Below are 20,314 nucleotides of genomic sequence, written 5' to 3' on the forward strand. Positions count from 1 at the left end.
CTATTTTCACCGTTATATAAAACAAATAATGAATGTTTTCCATTCCTTCAATGGAACAAATATTTAAGTCAGTGAAAGCTGGAACACAACTTCTTTCACCTCATGAAATATTTGTACCACTGAACTCAAACATTCATTATTTGTATACTATTGCATTTTTGTCTGTGGAAAATGCTCAAATTTGATGTATGTTCCAGCTTGTCAGCAGGAATTATATTAAGGACTTTTACGGTAAAATGTCAGAACAGAAGGACCCGTTTTCTTGGCTTTGTATTTGAATGTGAAAGAAGCTCCTACCATGGTAGCCAAGCCTATGTTTAGGCAGAATTGCAGTGAAAATGACCAAAACGGGAGAATGTTTGATGACGTTAGTTCGGGTACAGAAAGGACAATGTTGACAAAACCAAAAAAAACATGTAAGTTTTTGAGGAGTTCCTTGGAGTGTCTTTCAACTTCTACTTTAAATTTTAAATCTTCTGTGCAGATTCATTCTGCTAAAATAACTAATTAAATAAATAAATGAAAAAGCTTACTCTAATCATTCCAGAATTAGTTATTCTTTCCAAACAGACCTACAAATGCATGAACTGGTTTTAACAGGACCTGCAGTTATAAGACTAAGGGACAGATGGACCGGTCGATTTTTAATGACATAGTCCAAGTGCAGTACGTTCAGTCTGTGCATGCCGTACCAAAATTATAACTGTAACTAACCTCCCCCCGCCCCCAAAAATGTACAATTTTCAACTTAATTACCACAAGGTCACCGACTAGGAAGCAACTCCGCAGCTACATTTCTGGAAACCTATCTGGAAGGTGCACACGCCGCTCTCCGCCTTACTGCAGCAAGATATTCTTTTAAGCATTTGTGTATAGGATATATATAAAAATATGAAGTCTTTCCTGTGGAAGGATTCAAACATGGGACTGGATGCCAGAAACGTGTGGATGAACAAGGCCTTCCCACTTGGGGATATACCAGTCTAGAGCATATCTGATTGATCCCAGTTGGTTTTAAGTAGAGATGAATTTCTCCTGATTAGACCTGAAGGGACCTGTCCAACACCCCTGCACCTTCAAGAACAAATCAACATGCACTACAAACTGTAAGACAAGACAAACCCTCTCTCATACACACTACCGTTTACATTTTTCCTTAATCAAAGCTGTTCACACACACACACACACGTCATAAAATTGCAGTAATACACAGTAAAACTCACATATAATGGATTCAGGTGGACCCATCGATTTCTATTTAACCGGATGCAGCCTGTGAGAATACTCGATTACGAAAATAATCGAAAGCTGCAGCCCTAGGTACCTTAAAATCCTCAAGCCTGATTTATGCCTCAACAACTAAGTAACTCCACACTCATGCAATGATGTTGACACGCGCATGACCTTTTACAAGTTCACCGTCACATCTTTATGCAATATACCACAGAACAGCAGCTTCATCTGGATTCATTTGTCCCTCAACGCACTCCACTTCTTTATACAATCATCAACCTCCAAACCAACAGTATACGTGTAATTTCCCTCCGTGAACTGCAGGTCATTTGAGGGTCTTTTTTCGACTCTGTTGGGAAGTTGGTCATATTTGCGGACTTTCCTGGCAAAAGCACTTGATCCATGATCGAAACATAATCAGTGAGTGCACTGCAAAAACTTTTAAAATATGACGGGAGAGGAAGGAGCGAAAGTGGAAGTGACCAATCACAGTCCTTACGCTCTGTCCTTTCGCAGGTGCGCGCCAGGCTACGGAGAGCCATGCAGAGGGCTCTGATGGTTCCTCACACTTAGAGATATGTGTGAAACTTACCACCATATTACAGTGCAGGCAACAAGCAGCATTTTGTCAATAATCACTGGCCTTGAATTATGGCCTACCTCTTTTAGGTGTCGGATCTGAGCATGGTTTGAAAAAATAAACGGCCAGGCTGTAAATCAAGGAATTACAGCCCCACCTTCATGGAATCGGTGAGCATCAGTGTGAAACTTCATTTCATACCTCTGTTACTGGGCATTCCCAGACTGCTCTGTCCGGTATATACAAGGTTTTTTTTTTTAATGAAAATTCACTGCACTCGGACATGATGTTTTGTCCGATGTGAGCAACAATCCGTCATACAAAATCTGCTATATATGGTGTTTATTACATGGAAAACCACACAAAAGCATTGGGACTTTTGCTTTTGTCCAGTGAGTGCAAATATCTGGGTTTATACAATGACGGTTTAGGCAGGTTTTACTGTAATTCACTTCTGCAAAACAGAAAACTTGCTGTTATTCATGTCTCACACACACACACACACACATCAACTACTCATAGTACAATTAACATCCCACAAGACTCATTTGCCATAAATCAGGAACAAACCTTGACAGCTGGTGCAGGTGTCTGGGAAGGTGCTAAATTAAGTCAGATGAGAGATACATGTGTGCCTCAGTGGGAGGCAAGAATAAGAACCCAACCCCTGAGACACATCAGTGCACTAATTATATCTGAACCACTTTTAACTTGAATAGAGAGCATAAAGATGAGGACAAATTATTATTAGCTTTCTAGATATTTTTTGTGATATTATTTTGTTTCCATGTGTAAAGTAAAATAATGCAAAACGTCCCAAACTAGGATATCTAGAAATGCTGTGCTGAAAATTCCTTGCTGTTAAAAAAAAAAAAAAAACATTAAAAAAAGAGAACACAATTTGGAAAATTTTTTGGGGAAAAAAAAAAAGCCACATTTTTAGGGGAGAGGGGCTAACAATTTTGTCCTCATTTGTACATCCAATGAGTTCAATATCAACCACCAAAAACATCAACATTACCCAAAAGAGACTTAAAAAGCATCTAAAATCCAAATAGAGGGAAATTTGTGTGGTTAGCGGGTTTCTCTCATTTAAAAATCTAAACAAAAAAAAAGCTACAATCATGAAATAATGATGTAATGGAGCATAACTGATATTTGATCTGTATGGACTGACTCCTATGGTGAGACACAGAAATGAACCATGGATTAATTCCAAAGTTTACATATTAATGTGTGAAATATAGTTTTACTGTCATGATTGCTTGTTTTTAAAGTAAAAATTTTGACATTCTTCATGCACCACTGCAATGAAATCAATGTAGTTATGTTTTCATGTGCATGTGAACAGAGCATGTGGCAGCCTGGTGCAGTTCTGATGCATGTTGAACACAGAAAGAACCAGTCAGTGAGTTGACGATGGAGCGTGCACAGTTTCTCCCCCGTCACTGAACCGGGGTGGGGTGGTGGGGGGGAGACAATCACTGAGTCAGTGATTCAGTACTCAAATCACATTTACAGTGCATCCAGAAAGTACTCAACTTTTTCCACATTTTGTTATGTTACAGCCTTATTCCAAAAATGGATGAAATTCATTTTTTTCCTCAAAATTCTACCCACAGTAAATACCCCATAATGACAATGTGAAAAAAACAAACAAAATAAGAAATCACGTATACATAAGTATTCATAGCCTTTGCCATGAAGCTCAGAATTGAGCACAAGTGCATTCTGTTAAATCAATGATCATCTTTGATATGTTTCTACAGCTCAACTGGAGTCTACCTAGGCCTGGGTGATATATCGATTTTATCGATTAATTTGAGTTTTTTTTTGTTGCGGACGATTTAAAAAAATAAAAAAAATCAAGTTTTTTCTCATCTTGCTATGGTGCACCTTTCTGTCCCCAGGATGTTCCCCCCTCCCCGTCCCATTTCCGTCACACAATAACAAATATGGCTAACCACTAATGAAGAGCGAGTTTCGTTAGTGATTTTGGATTGCTGAGACAGACGTGCAACAAGTGACTGCATGCTGCAAAGTTTGTTAAAGCCCACTGCAACAACAACAACCGCAGCACAATAAACTTATTCCAACATCTAAACCAGAGGCATTCAGCTGCATTGGAGACATGTCACACTTCGCGAGGGGAACAAGAGTGCAAACTCCAACTAAAAAGCAGCTTACTCTGGTGGAATCATTTACCCAAGTGTATTTTTTAAATCAAAAGAACAGTTGGAGCTTCAATTCCAGGTGATAAGTAGGGGTAACTTTTGTTAAGTTTTTGATCAAAGAAAGCAAAACTTGTTTTGAGTTATCTCTGTCATTTGTACTAAATGTTTTCTTTAAAAAAAAGTATGGGGGGGGGGGGATCAAAAGTCGATTTTTTTCTGAAAAATTGGAGATTTTATTTTTAGAGGCCAAATCGTCCAGGCCTAAGTCTACCCAGGGTAAATTCAGTTGATTGGATGCGATTTACATATATGGTCCCACAGCTGACAGGGCATGTCAGAGCACAAACCAACCATGAATGCAAAGGAATTGTCTGTAGACCTCAGAGACAGGACTGTCTCAAGGCACAAATCTAGAGAAACTTATGTTGCTTTGAAGGTCCCAATGAGCAGAGTGGTCTCCATCATCCGTAAAGCATGGTGGTGGCAGCATCATGCTGTTGGGATGTTTTCAACTGGGACACTAGTCCATCTAGAACATCTCTGGAAAGCTCTAAAAATGGCTGTGCAGCGACGCTCCCCATCCAACTTAACAGAGCTTGAGAAGTGCTGCAAAGAGGAATGGGTAAAACTGCCCAAAGACAGGTGCACTAAGCTTGTGGCATAATATTTAAGAAGACTTGAGGCTGTAACTGCTGCCAAAGGTGCATCAACAAAGTACTGAGCAAAGGGTGTGAATACTTATGTATATGTGATTTCTTAGTTTTGTATTTTAATAAATAAATCAAACATGTGCCATGTTGTCATTATGGGGTGTTGTGAGTAGAATTTTGAGGGACAAATAAATGTACTCCATTTTGGAATAAGGTTGTAACATAAAACATGGAAAAGGTGAGGCACTGAATACTTTCCAGATGCACACTGTATGGAAGTCAACAACACTTTCACTTTCTCTGCAGACTCAAAAAGACAAGTCTTCAATCACCAACACTTATGCAGAGGGGACACTGTCCTGACTTGTTGTCTTACAGTCTGCTATGGTAACACTAATGCATCAGAATACAAAACCATTCACAGAATAAACAATGTAGACAACCATGCAGGATCTTAACAAGGTGTAGTTAAAAGGCCACCAACACCATCAGTTTTCTCAGGATGCATGTGGAGATCTCTCAGGGTGCAGAAGGGGTGCACATGGGCTCTGAGATTTGTCAGTGATGACTGGGGAGATTTTGACAACAAATGTGCACATTTCACTTATACCAAAATGCACTGTTTGCACCCATGCAGTTGGTGGTGTGGAATTAGTGATGCTGAAACTGTGTACTCTAGTACACAGAGTATTCGTTAATATTAACCATACTTGTGTATTTTTTCTGAGAATATTTTAAACCACCAATAATCAAGCTTTGCAAGACTGCAGTAGGATTATATAAATAATGAGCGCATCACTTAACTTTAGCTTTTCTGAGCATCTCACGATTTGAGGGTGGGGAAGGTTTCAGTGAGTACCACTGAGCATAATATAAATTCTGGAGAAACACAAATAAATGTGTGTCCACATCTCATTGTTAAGATTTTCTGTTTGTTTAAAATGCAATAAGACAACCTGCCACTTTGACAGGAAAATGAGAATCAGCTGCCAAGGCCTTAATACTGAAACAAAGCTAAAGTTCTTTATAACATTTAATCTTTACAAGAATTCTGAAAGACTCTGCAAGACGACATTTCACATAAAGAACCTCAAACTAGTTAACATTTTTATGCCCAGCCAGCTGATAGTCCATGAACAAGGATATAGAAACATGTTCCGCAGGTCAGTGTGGGCATCTTTTTCTCACATTTCATGTCAACATGAAGACCATATGGTAAAAAGTCATGAGCGTATGCACGTCCAGTACTGTCTCATAAGACCAAAGAACTTTGTTGCTCATGGTCCTTCAGGTGCCTTCTGGCAAACTCCAGGTGGGCTGCCATGTGCCTTTTACTTAGGAGTGGCTTCCGTCTGCCCACTCTACCATACATTCCTGATTGGTGGATTACTGCAGAGATGGTTGTCCTTCTGGAAGGTTCTCCTCTCTCCACAGAGGAATGCTGGAGCTCTGACAGAGTGACCATGGAGTTCTTGGTCACCTCCCTGACTAAGGCCCTTGTCCCTCGATCACTAAGTTTAGACAGGAAGCCAGCACTAGGAACGGTCCTGGCAGATCTGAACTTCTTCGTTTTATGGATCATGAAGGCCACGGTCCTCACTGGGACCTTCAAAGCAGCAAAAATGATTCTGTACCCTTCCTCAGATTTGTGCCTCAAGACAATACTGTCTCGGAGGTCTATAGACAATTCCTTTGACATCATGCTTGGTTTGTGCTCTGACATGCACTGGCAACTGTGGGCCTTTATAGGCAGACAGTCTTGTCCAACGAACTGAGTTTACTCCAGATGCATTCCAATTAAGCTGTTGGAAAATCTCAAGGATTATCAGTGGAAACAGGATGCACCTGAGCTCAGTTTTGAGCTACATGGCAAAAGCTGTGAATACTTATGTACGTATGATTTTAGTTTTTTTTTTTTTTTTTTTAATACATTTGCAAAAAAAAAAAAAAAGTTTCACATTGTCATTATGAGGTATTATGTGTAGAATGTTGAGGAAAAAATAATAATTTCATCCATTTTGGAATAGGGCTGGAACATAAAATGTGGAAAGAGTGCAGCTCTGTGAATACTTTCCAGATGCACTGTAAATTAATTGATATTTGGCACTGTTAAATAACAATTCTGACCTGGCCAGTGGCCAGGCGTATAGAGGGTTTTCAATCACGTGACCGATTTGCTCCCGTCTCCATCGTGGATTACTACACGGCTGGCGCGTGAAAGAAAATAGAGAGAATGAAAGCTTATTACAAGGCTTTAAACCCTCGAGATAAAGCTGTTTATCGTGATCGATGTGTAACAGTTGGTTCAGTGGATCCGTATGTTGTACCTGATAGTGAATTTAATGACGATGTGACAAAGTGGCTGGCAGTTTCACAGCATAGGCTTAATATGGCTAGAACCAAGCAGACCTCCCGTAAATCCACCAGAGGAAAAGCTCAGAGGAAGCAGCTTGCTACCAAAGCTGCCCAGAAAACTGCTCCGGCTACCGGCGGTGTGAAGAAGCCTCACCGTTACAGGTCCGGCACCGTGGTGCTGAGAGCGATCCGCCGCTACCAGAAATCCACCGAGCTGCTGATCCGCGAGCTGCCGACCAGGTCAGCAATTGCTGGCCTCCTGCAGAGCATCACAGCGGAGCTCTGAAAGCGGAGGTGGGTCTTGAAGTCCTGAGTGATTTCTCTCACCAGGCGCTGGAAAGGTAGCTTGCAGATCAGCAAGTCGGTCGATTTCTGGTAGCGTTGGATCTTTCTGAGTGGCACGGTGCCGGGCCTGTAACAGTGAGGCTTCTTCACACTGACGGTAGCTGAAGCGCTCTCCCAGGCGGTTTTGGATTTATGGGGCAGTCTGCTTGGTTCTGGCCATATTAAAGATTCTTTCAGATCTGCTCTGACTCTTCTGCTGAGCCAGGTCTCTGTGTCGCTTAGAAACCTCGTAACACTCCACTGCTTGATGCAGAATAACTGCCGGTAGCCTGTAAAATGAGGGATCTGACTCATTTTATCACCTCTTTTTGAACAACCGACAAGAGCACAAAAGCTGACCATTGTTGAAGCTTTTGCAATTGTTCGCCAGATGCATGGAGCATATCACAGCGGCCACCGCCTCGTAATCCAGAATGGCTGCGGGGCACAAAATCACGTGACTGATACGTCACATGAAAACCCTCCCCTACCATATCAACTTCCTCCATATTTGGATTTTATGCACTCTACAAAAATAAAAATGAATCATTGGCCAAAGATTGTCCAAACTTAATTAAAACTGGCACAGTTGATCTTCAGACTAAGTTTCACGTTTCTAGTTGATTTGTCAAGCCATCTGTTCATCACAGGCGTGTGGAGTTTGTGGTTAAGTAATATCTCATGAAGGCTTTGATACATCAAAACCAAACTTGGTACGAGAACATGAGACCCCATTAGGAGGACGCACAAAAGAATGTTATCATTTAACCTCCAAGACGTGTTATTTTCAGCGGGTAACGCTAGCCACGAGCTGTCTATAAACAAAAGACCACCCCGCCCCACAAGTATGCAAGTCTGCACGGTTGAATTACTCCCCCCCCCCCAAAAAAAAGTCAATAATACGTTGGGTCAACTATGACAGTTTGTCAATACTAGTACAGCAAACCAGCAAAAAAAAAAATAATAATAAAGTAATAAACTGCTTAGAGTACCTTATCATTAACATTAGCATTTGCTTAGTAAGCAATCATCTTTCAGCGTCAAATTACATGCACATATTAACACAAATGCAAAGAAATGCTGTCCATTTGCACCCACTGTGAACTCACTGAGCAGCGGACAGTCGCACATTAAACTCGCAGGCTGGAAGAAAAACACATTCCAGGCGAGCAAAGCTAGGCTAGGCTAGGCTAACGGCAGCTTTGATGATTTGCATGTATACATTACCTGACAGAAGTTGTCGCAGTACTCATTGGAAGATGCTACCGATATGTCTTGCTGGCTGAGTACGTCTTCGAAGGCTCTCAGCGTGGCCAGCAAAGTTTCCATTGCAACCAGAGTGTCCTCAGCCGAATCCAGGGCCCGATCACTCCATTCGTGCTCTGTTTCGACATTACTCTCCGCCATCTTCGCTCTCCAGCGCGGCGCGTATGCAGTCAGTGCAGTGACGCCTCCTTAAAGTGCTGTCGGAAATTTGTCAATTCCATCCGAATGGCCACAAAACACAGCGAAACGGTGACCTTTTTTTCAGCAAAAGAGAAAAGTTTTCTCCTACGTCTATCTGAATAATTGCTCGCCGAGTTTACGGGTTATAATACTGTTATGATTTTTTTTTCCTATGGAGAAAGCAAAATTTGAATCTCGTCCACAGTTTCTGAAGGTTTCAACAGTCGTCTATTAAAAAGAAAAAGAAATTTAAAATAAGTACTGTTTATCCATTTTTACATGTTATCAACAGCCTTCTTTATTTTGTGCATAATTTGATTTATTCCTGTAAGAAAAAAAAATATTCAGCCTCTAACTGCTGAATTCCCACTCTCTGCAACATCATCTATCGACTTCAAACAGGGCGGCTCCAAATTTGGCAGCGCCTACAACCCACAGATGGGAAAAGAGGCGGAGCACAGGGAAGAACGAATGACGTCCGAACACGCCCCCATCTGACAGTGGTGAGGACTAAACAAGATAAACTAAGGCTAACAAGCTGTCTTTGGTTTGGGTGTTTTATTAATGTCTTTATTGATGCACATTTTTTGTGGATTGGGTGGGTATATTATTTGAGTAACCATTGCACCATCGGTGTCACTAATTTACCTGCTTGTGCTAACCTGGTGCTAACAGTGCTACATCTAAATTAAATATTATTAAAATATCTCTGAATAGAAATACCAGAGCACCAACATTTTTAATGGTCCGCTCATACAAATAATGGCACAATGAAGAAAACCTGCAGAATTAGTGTAGATGTAATATTGTGTCAATGTAATGATTCATTGTTTTCATTCCAGATAAAACAATGCTGATATTTCATCGTCATTCTAGGAAGAGTGAGATGAATCCATGTGTGTTTCTCATCAGATGTTGGTTAGGATCAACACCAGGTGGCACTAAGTGATAACAATCCTTAAATAAATAATAGCAAAAATATTTTCCAGTTTTATTACATAATTAAAATGTATTATAAATCTGTTGCTAGTGAACTTTCATTTAGGGTGCTTGTAATCTCTTTGATTGCAAAGTTTCAAACATGAGTGATTTTTCTATTTTGAATTATTATTGACTCCCTCCCTCACTCACTCACTCACTCACTCACTCACTCACTCACTCACTCACTCACTCACTCACTCACTCACTCACTCACTCAGTCACTCACTCACATTTTAACCCTGTAAGGCCAGTTAGTGTAGGCAATACCTTTTTCAGTTGATGCCAACATGTCTTTTCCACTCAACAGCCACCCAACATCTTGAATGCCTGAAAGGACCTTTCAAGCATTACCGCATGCTGATGGAGACATCTTTCCCAACATCTGGGAGATGGTGTTGGTGGGATGTGTATCTTCTGTGGGGTCCTGTGAAGCAGAAAGGTTTTTCTCTGCCCTCCAACGTGTGAAAACACATCTGCGAGCAACCATGTCTGAGGAGAGGTTGGCAGGATTGACCATGACAGCAGAGGCGAAGGAATGTATCACTGAGAATGTTGTCAAACGCTTCATTCAGGATCACTCCAGGCACGTCTTCTGCACCTCTATGTCATTTGAGATCCAGGTGGATAAATCATCGTTGAACAAAGACTCATTAATATCTCCAAATAAGGATGTGCTATTTCCAACTTTCTATTTGCCTGCCTGGTTGTTAGTGTGTAACCTGACCATTATGCAGAGTATAAAACAATGCTGTGGCATTTGAAGTCAGAGACTGAATTAATTTCTTTATGTATCATCCATCTCAACTTGTTCATAAAATTATAGCAACTACCTCTTCCAAATGACCACAATACATACTTGAATTGCCTGAGATTGCAGGAAAATGCATCCTTAATTTCAAGATTTTCCAGTGGAGGGGGGCATGTCCCGCATCTCCCTAGTCAACCCACCCCATCCAAGAAACCTAGATCCGTCCCTGAAGGTTATTTATATCACTACAGTTTTGTCCAGAATCAGACCCAGACCAGGTAGATTTGAATATATATATATATATATATATATATATATATATATATATATATATATATATATTCAAATTTAGTACATTGTTCATTCATGTGGTAAACGAATGACCAACACACACACATCAAATTCATTTATGTGTGTGTAAGTAATACACAAACACACACACATATATATGTATATATGTGTGTGTGTGTGTGTGTGTGTGTGTATTATTTTAGATTTGTTAAAATATATGAATTATGTGTGTGTGCATATTATATTATATTATATTATATTATATTATATTATGTATTATGTGTGTGTATTTAGAGCATTGTTCATTCATTTATGTTGTTGTTGTTGTCCATTCGGCTGCTCCCACTGTTTTGGGGTCGCCACAGCGGATACAGCCAGATATAATAATAATAATGACACTTCTTTAATATTCGTTTACATCTCAAAAGGTCAATTTAAAACAAAACTAAATGAAATACTCCATGAAAAAGAAAAAGAAGGATGCTTTGATATTTTCTTTTCTTTTATTCCCGTATGCCGATCCCTAGCTGATAAAGCGGTCGAAGATGAGTGGTGTCCGCCATCTAGTGGTGAATTGGCGTAATACGCCGTTTTCCTGTGGGGTGTTTTTTTTTTTTTGACCCGGAAGTAGTTTCGTTTATGTCGGCCACGTGAGTGTAGCGTCGGGAGTGGAGGGTAAGCAGGTTGTTATCACTGACTAAACAACTTTTTTAAATACAAATTGCTACGTCTTTTGGTGAACCTAAATTTAAAAAATGCGTCTGGCAGTCGGTTTATACGGAAGCCGACAGAGGACTTCATTCGGTAGGTTTATGGTACACAATATCCGGTTGTGTTGTAAATTAGTTGGTTGACAACGTCTGTGTTCGGCACGTGGGGATTAAATTTTAACCTTAAAAATGTTTATTTTGACGAGATTTTAAATTCTACAGTGAAACGTGACGTTAAGGTGCAGCACTTCGGTCTGATAAGTTGAGACGTGTTCTGCTAATGTCAGAAGTGGTTCACGATCTGAATGTGGATCATAATCGGACAGTTCCGGTCTTGCGCAAGGAAGGGCGCTGCGTGTTCTTTAGTGTCAAAACAAAACTGTACAAATGATGTCTCAGTCATGGAAATAGAAACTGGAATGGACATCACGTGACTAGTGGCGTCCCGCACGGCGGTCATTACTAAGGATGGACAGAGCGCCTTGAGCAAAGTTAAACAGAAGTAAAATGAGGGGAAAAAAAGGCAGCCAGTGCTTCACCATCAACTGCATGCCTGTATATAGAGGGGGTTCAGTGTTCAACCGAACCCACCCCTGAGAATTCTGCTGATTTTTTTTTGTTTGTTTTCTGCTGATTTTTTTCTGATCTGGATATCAGTGTTATGTATTTTCTTTTCGTTGATAATAAGCAACAAGCACTAACTGTTACACAGCTATTATCACACACCCTCAAGTTTCAATTTCCTCTGCCAGAGTAATCCTTTAAGTGATGAAAGGGGAAACTGCTATATAAACTTTTCCTGTGGGGGTTGAGAATTTTGCTCCCTGGTCCCTATCCTCCTCTGATATCAAACAGATTAGTAGGCTTGTAAATACCCATGTAGAGACATAATTACACTTGTCTGGTTTGTAAAAACATGTTTGTATGTACGAGGTCTGTGAGAAAAGTATCTTTTTATTTTTTGCAAAAACTATATGGATTTGAATCATGTGCGCTTGCATCAGCCAAGCTTGAACCTTCATGCGCATGCGTGAGTTTTTTCCACGCCTGTCGGTTGCGTCATTTGCAACCGACAGGCAGGTATAAAGTTTGCATTAATGTTATCTTGGTTCTTCCTGGGTGGTTCTTATGGCAACTGATCCAATCCCAAGCAAGGACTATTTGTATATAAAAATGTATTTCCTAAAATGATACATTTTGGGTTTCAAATGAAATTTATGTAGCTTTTTACCCCTCGAAATCCTCAAAAAGCTTCTGCCCACTGGACCCCCAACTCAAGGATTTGAACCCCCCCTTCACATTCCTATATACGGCCCTGAACTGCACCAACTACAAAAAACAAATTCTCCAATACTAAAATGAACTGTACAAGAGCCTTAATGTAATTATGTAAAACAAATGTCTGTTTTAAAGTAGTTATGTCGCAATTTAATATCAATATACTGAGACTATAACTCAACGCCATAAGTTCTTTTCATTAAGCTGCGTTCACATGCATACAAATATGGAAACAAAAATGTTTATATATATATATATATATATATATATATACTTGCAGTTGTTTAATATGATATGTACATGGTGGTCACAGGTGGCATTTAAATTTTAACAGTGTGGTTGGAGGGGATGGAGGAGGTCATTTTTACCCTGACTGAGGGTCAAAAGTTAGAAATTCTGAATGGCTTTATATCTACTTGTAATAAAATGTTAGTAAAATCATATATATGTTGTTGTCATTAAAAGACTAGCAGTAATATTACAGTGGAAAAAGCAGCAAGGTAAATGACCACAATGGCAAGGCATATTTCAGATTTATATTTTAATACAGATGGTTGCCCAGTTCCAGATCACCTTTTTTAAAGTCCCGCTATACGGAGCCATAATGCAACTGAATGTCCTTTATTGTGTATTATTGTATTGGGTATTTGGATGTTATTTAGCTGAAAAAGTCTGGGTGGAGTAGCGCTTCTACTTAAAGTGTGAAGCCACATTATGTGTGGCGCAAACATTTGCCAGAAACGGATCACTTTTGCCAATTCTGGATCACGACACTTTGGGGTCATTCCTGGCATCTGGCTGGAGCCCTTCTAATGCAGAATCATACACACTGTGCCTGAGAATGTGTTTTGAACAGAAAATGATATAAATTATACTTATTAAATGAGAATTTACTTAGTTTCGAAAGGCGCCATTATACGTTTTTACGAGCAAAAAAATGAAGCGTGGAGGTGAGATTTCTCCCGAATTAAAAAGTAAAAGCCCCCACATTCATGTCCATTCGTGATGTTGAGATGACCCCCAAAGTCCACATGACTCACAACTACAGATACGAGGCTGCTGCTTCAGTGATCCGCAACCGGCAAGTTTTCGCGTCGGAGATAAATGCGCGCAGCAATTAAACAGCAAGACGTAACACACTGACATTTTCTACCCAAGTAAGTAAGTATTTTCCCACTCTAGAACCAAAAACACAGAATGGCTAACTCACCTTTGCAACGTTTTAGAGATCGTTACTTTCAAACTTGCAGGAATGAGTGAATCAGAAAAAACGCGCACACCGCAGACACCGGGATGTTTTGATTCCTCTGCTGATCACAAGGACGGCTGGATCCGGACGAGCTTGTGGTCGTTTGTAGACAAAACATCAATCTTTCCATTGGTACCAAGTTTTAGCTTATTCGTGCTGATTACGAGAAATGGCGGCGCAAATACTACAGCAGTGATCCGGAACTGGCAATGATCCAGAACTGAGCAAGTGACTGTACATAAGGATTGTTTATCCAGGCATGTATGGGTTGTTAGAGCTTTTATTCAGCATGAATACAACTTACAAGGCTTCATTTATAAAAATCCATCGAGAATTATGATGACAGGAAAAAAACCATCACAGTAAATGAACAGAATGGCATATTTTCCCCAAATTTCTACACTTGACATAAAAAAAAAAATTTTCTACCCAGATATGTATGGGTTCATTGGAAAGAGCAATTAAAGGGCTTTAAACAAGCCTACTTCTATTAAAATCTGTTAACAAATAGCGACAATAGAGAGAGAAAAGCACCACAGTTTGTCATAATTTCCCCAAATTTCTGCATTTTACATAAGTTTTTTTTTTTTCACCCACACATGCATAGGTTCATTGGAAAGAGCTTTCAAATGGTTTTAAAACAAGCCTACATTTATTAAAATCTGTCAAGAAATAGCGATGCTAGTGCAAAAAAAGCGGTCAGTTTATTATTGATGATCGGCACATCTCCACCCTTAGTAATGGCGCCTTCCTGTCCTGAGCGACGCTAATAGACTGAGGCACGCACGTCCATTCCAGTCTATATTTCCATGGTCTCAGTTGCTTATTAACTTTGCAGATCATTTTATCTTAAATTGGTTGTTATGAGGAAGAGTTGGCATTTTTTAAATTTTATTTTTAACACTATCTTTACTTACAGTCCAGGCATTAATACAGTAACATGCTTTTGGAGGGCGGTATGTCATTTTGGGTGACTGGGCATGGACGGAGGGACTCTGAAAATGTATGCCACACAACAATTGCATGTTATTTGCATTATTATCACTTACTGAGATACACAACACGTGGAATCACATTAACAATATTTAATGTCATTTCAAAACGCACGACACCCAGCAAACGCATACATAAAAAGTTGGCTCGCTTTAACTGTTGTGTTGGCTGGTACTGTGCTGCTCTCCAAATTCAGCAGGGCATCCTCATCAAGCTGGCTGCTTTGGCTGCTGTTTATTGTCGTACTGTCCATGATAAAATCATCCTGAATATCCATATTGGGATCAACACACACTTCTCGCCTTTTTATGTTTTCCTCTGCGGACAGTTCTTGGGCTGCACGCGCTATCACGTCATTTGTTTGCGCACAGCAGGCAGGTATAGCCAGGTAGCGTCAATGTAAATCTACGCTACCAGCCCAGCAACGCCCCAGTAAAGTGATAATAAGTCCCAATATGATCCATTTCCACAATATTTTTGATTCACATACTGTGTGGAATATATATATTAATTTGTCTTAGGAAGGACATCTGCTCTGGTGACCCTGAGTGAATTCTCAGTACCTCTGATGTTCAAGGCTTCGTGCCTTCTTCTGATTGCAGAAGCATCCGGAAATGAAAAACATAAACCTCTAGTTGTGTCAAACCTTTGAATTGCTCATTAATTTTTTATACCTACTTATTCTAATTAAGGGTCACTGGAGCAATCCCAGGGCCTTTTTGCTGTGAGGTAACAGTGCTAAGTGCTAAGCCCACTATGCTGCCCACTTTCTGAATTGTTTGGAATGGAAATACATGGGTGACTAAACACCTGCAAAGATCAGATTTTTTTGCAACATATAACTAAACCCTGGGGTATTAAAAGTACAGCGCATCTGGAAAGTATTCAGAGTTTCACTTTTTCAACATCTTATGTTACAGCCTTATTCCAAAATGGATGAAATTCATTTTTTCTGCAAAATTCTACACACAACACCTCATGATCACAATGTGAAAAAGAGTTTTTTTAAAACCCAGATTTTTGCAAATTTATTAAGAATAAAATAAATAAAAAATAATTTAAAAAATGAAGAAATTACATGTACATAAGTATTAACAGCCTTTGTCATGTAGCTGAAAATTGAGCTCAGGTGCATCCTGTTTCCACTGATCATCCTTGAGATGTTTCTTCAGCTTAATTGGAGTCCACCTGGGGTAAATTCAGTTGATTGGACATGAGTTGAAAAGACACACACCTGTTAACATATAAGGTCCCATAGTTAACAGTGCATGTCAGAGCACAAACCAAGCATGAAGTCAAAGGAACTGTCTGTAGACCTCTGAGACAGGATTGTCTCGAGGCACAAATCTAGGGAAGGGTACAGAAGCATTTCTGCTGTTTTGAAGGTCCCAATGAGCACAGTGGCCTCCATCATCTGTAAATGGAAGAAGTTTAGATCCACCAGGACTCTTCCTAGAGCTGGACACCCATCTAAACTGAGGAATTGGGAGAGGCCTTAGTCAGGGAGGTGACCCAGAACCCGGTGGTCAATGTCAGCACTCCAGCATTCCTCTGTGGAGAGAGGAGAACCTTCAGAAGGACAACAATCTTCATAACAATTGACCAAACAGGCCTGTATGGTAGAGTGGCCAGATGAGATGAGATGAGATTTATTGTCATTGTCATTACATGAGTGCAACAATGATGAAATTACGTTCACACTCCAGTTGCCTCAGACAAGATGCAGCAATTAATCCACAGTTATCACTAGTTTACCATAATAATGGCACACATCAGAATTAAAGACAACACATATACATTTGACATTGTTTATGTGCACTAAACTTGAAGCAGTCCGTCATCCGAATTGAGGCAAAGTGATTGAGGGCTGCAGCAGGAGGGGCCTGCGCCTCCCAGCTTGGGGAGTTGAAGGTTGCAGCAGTAAAAACCGCGCTGCCTTCGAGGTGGCAGGGAGGAAGCCAGGGTGAGGGGAGTGGAGAGACGGGGGGGGGGTGTCAGATGAAAGCTACTCTTTAGTTAAAGGCACATGGCAGCCCGCCTAGAGTTTGCCAAAAGGCACCTGAAGGATCCTCAGACCATGAGAAACAAAATTCTCTGGTCTGATGAGACAAAGATTGAACTCTTTGTTGTGAATGCCAGATGTCATGTTTAGAGAAAACCAGGCACCATCCCTACATTGAAGCATGGTGGTGGGAGCATCATGCTGTGGGGATGTTTTTCAGCGGCAGGAACTGGGAGACTAGTCAGGATTGAGGGAAAGGTGAATGCAGCAAAGTATAAGACATCCTGGATGAAAACCTGCTCCAGAGTGTTTTTGACCTTAGACTGATATGACGGTTTACCTTTCAGCAGGACAATGACCCTAAGCATACAGCCAAGATATCAAAGGAGTGGCTTCAGGACAACTCTGTGAATGTCCCTGAGCGGCCCTGCCTGAGCCCAGACCTGAATCCAGTTAAGCATCTCTGGAGAGATCTGAAAATGGCTGTGCACAAATGCTCCCCATCCAACCTGATGGACTTTGAGAGGTGCTGCAAAGAGGAATGGGCAAAATTGCCCAAAGATAGGTGCGCCAAGCTTGTAGCATCATATTCAAGAAGACTTGAGGCTGTAATTGATGCCAAAGGTCCATCAACAAAGTATGGAGCAAAGGGCGTGAATACTTATGTACATCTGATTTCTTAATTTTTTTCATTTTTAATGAATTTACAAACATTTCATGTTTAATAATGTGGTGTTGTGAGTAGAAGTTTGAGGGGAAAAATACATTTATTCCGTTTTTGGAATAAGGCTGTAACATAAAATGTGGAAAAAGTAAAGCACCATGAATACTTTCTGGATGTACGGTAACACAAAAATATAGTTTTTCTGTGATCTACACCTTTACCATCTGTGTTTTTAATACTGGTCCTATTTAATCAGTTACAGCACCACCATGGGAAAGTCCAGACAAACAGGGAACCATAAGAGCGATAAGAAGAAGAACATCGCAAAAACATGGAAGACAAAGCGCCGGACTAAGGATTTGGACCAGATCCACTCAGACATGAAACCTGAGACAGCAGCCAAGTTGTTGAACCAGGAGGTGGATAATGATGTGACTGGCTGTGCCCAACACTACTGCTTACACTGCGCGTAAGTGTTTGCATACTGGATAGGATGGGTCCTCAAAGAAATCCCAGTGGGCTCCTTTACGACCCCAGTATGCTATTAATCTGCCACTCTGTGATGATCCCGATCGTAATTTTAGTAAGTGGTTTCTAATTGAAACCACAGCACTGTCAAACACTTGCTCTACCTGCACAAAAATATGATGCAGATCATTGAACACATTTACACTTAATGTCTTCCAGGAGATATTTTGTGGATATGAGGTCGTTGAAGGAACACTTCAAAAGTAAAGTGCACAAAAAACGGTAAGGCACCATATCTCAGTTGAGTTATTACCTCTGCCAAAGATAGAATGTTATCTTTCCTGTGACCAGGTTAGGTTTTATATGGCCCCCCCATTACCCCATTACTTCAAGGATTCAGTAGATTATTACTCCTTTATTTTTGTCTGTTCTCACGAATGACATAATTGTTTTTTTCCGTTAGACTCAAATGACATTCTGCCTAACTTTGTCATTATTGGTTCTCCTTCCAGGATAAAACTCCTCAGAGAAGAACCTTACACTCAGGCAGAGGCAGAGAGGGCAGCGGGTATGGGCTCGTATGTTCCCCCCAAACTGGTGGAGGTGAAGACGCAGCCTGTGGAAGAGGACATGGACTGAAGATCTTCCTCTTTATCCTCCTGAGACCTTGCAGCCACATACAGGGGCATAATCGAAAAAAAAAAATCCTGTTCAGGTCTTAGGAAGTTAAATCCATGAACTGATCAACTCAATAAAGCAAGCAGCAACACAATGCTGCAGTTTTCTTGATGTCACAGGTGCATCATGAAATGCTTTTAGGTAGCTGACTTCAGGCTAACAACAGATTCATTAAATCCTCACCTTATAATATAGAATATAATGTGGTTAATGTACATACTGTGTATGTTTACAGCTTATGGAAGGCCAATAAATTACATGTTTTGCTCAGTTCTGATGAAAATGTACTAATTTGACAGCTGTTGGGTAACTTGTGGCTGCATTGCAATTTCAATGGTTTATTACAATCATCAACTGCAATAAAAACTAAATGTAAGAACCACCCCCGCTATTTCATAAACAAAACCACAAGAATTTGGTGCACAAGTTTTAATTTATTTTGTTTTTATTTCAATACTTTGTGGGAGTTCAGGGATGCTTCTTGATTTTCATCAGCAACTGCTCATGTGATTTGAAGCTGACTGTGACTGAGAAGGCAAGTGGAGCTCTGTGGAGAAGGTGGCTTAGTTGCACTCCATCCTGATGTCCTGGAGCTCTGCAGCCACCTCACCTGTCACCTGGGACAACAACTCACTTGTCAGACTGTCTGCAATGACCCAGGGGTCACAGATGATGGAGTACTCCACACCTTGCAGGTTGGCTTTGTAGCCTTCCTTGTATTGCCAGGTGTTTCTGACCACTTTTCCTGACACTGACAGGAGTCCCTGTGATTTTTGGGATCATGAAGTGGTTACTCAGAAGCTGTTCATCTCAGGACATCTCCTCCGTCAGGATTTCCTTAGACAGAAAAACATAGTCTACAGGTTTTTCCATGATAACGTACATCAGAGACCTGATTCAGCACTGGCTCTGTGAGCTGACATAGCTGAGGAATGCGAGTCTGTGGTCCTGCTGGCAGGTCGCAGTAGACAGGAGCCATATAATTGATTGAGCGCCGTACACAGCCCATTCCTGTTTCTTCTTCAATTTGCAAGCATTTCAAAATGATTCATTTTAATAGGCCATTGTTACATTGCTTGGCACATGCACACTGAGTATTCCACAAGTCTCTCATGTAGAATGACGCAGGAAGCAGCACCTTTTAATGCGGGCATGCATCCTCTGTGTATAAAGAACCCCTGGCAAAAATTATGGAATCACCGGCCTCGGAGGATGTTCATTCAGTTGTTTAATTTTGTAGAAAAAAGCAGATCACAGACATGACACAAAACTAAAGTCATTTCAAATGGCAACTTTCTGGCTTTAAGAAACACTATAAGAAATCAGGAAAAAAAATTGTGGCAGTCAGTAACGGTTACTTTTTTAGACCAAGCAGAGGGAAAAAAAAATATGGAATCACTCAATTCTGAGGAAAAAATTATGGAATCACCCTGTAAGTTTTCATCCCCAAAACTAACACCTGCATCATATCAGATCTGCTCATTAGTCTG

At 40.4% G+C, this 20,314-nt stretch overlaps 2 protein-coding genes across 4 annotated transcripts in view; one reads left to right on the plus strand and one right to left on the minus strand.

The window, feature by feature from the left end:
- Positions 1-8,758, minus strand: part of rlf (RLF zinc finger) — a 49,005-nt gene extending 40,247 nt beyond the window's left edge. The window contains exon 1 of the mRNA XM_034159443.1: positions 8,544-8,758. Within this exon, the coding sequence (XP_034015334.1) occupies positions 8,544-8,723 (180 nt within the window). The 5' untranslated portion in view covers positions 8,724-8,758. The remainder of the gene's footprint in view (positions 1-8,543) is intronic.
- On the plus strand, positions 811-19,095 carry znf593 (zinc finger protein 593). Of its 3 annotated transcripts, none has more exons than XM_034159446.1 (4): positions 811-816; positions 17,935-18,147; positions 18,366-18,428; positions 18,659-19,095. In XM_034159446.1, the coding sequence occupies exons 2-4, from the start codon at positions 17,948-17,950 to the stop codon at positions 18,783-18,785; spliced, it is 390 nt and encodes a 129-aa protein (XP_034015337.1). In that variant the 5' UTR covers positions 811-816; positions 17,935-17,947; the 3' UTR covers positions 18,786-19,095. The 3 variants fall into 3 exon arrangements, with proteins under 3 accessions (XP_034015337.1, XP_034015336.1, XP_034015338.1); XM_034159445.1 differs by lacking the exon at positions 811-816 and adding an exon at positions 11,375-11,457; XM_034159447.1 differs by lacking the exon at positions 811-816 and adding an exon at positions 15,639-15,646.
- Positions 19,096-20,314: the final 1,219 nt, after the last annotated feature.

Source organism: Thalassophryne amazonica, chromosome 19 (assembly GCF_902500255.1).
Source record: "Thalassophryne amazonica chromosome 19, fThaAma1.1, whole genome shotgun sequence".
NCBI lineage: Eukaryota > Metazoa > Chordata > Actinopteri > Batrachoidiformes > Batrachoididae > Thalassophryne > Thalassophryne amazonica.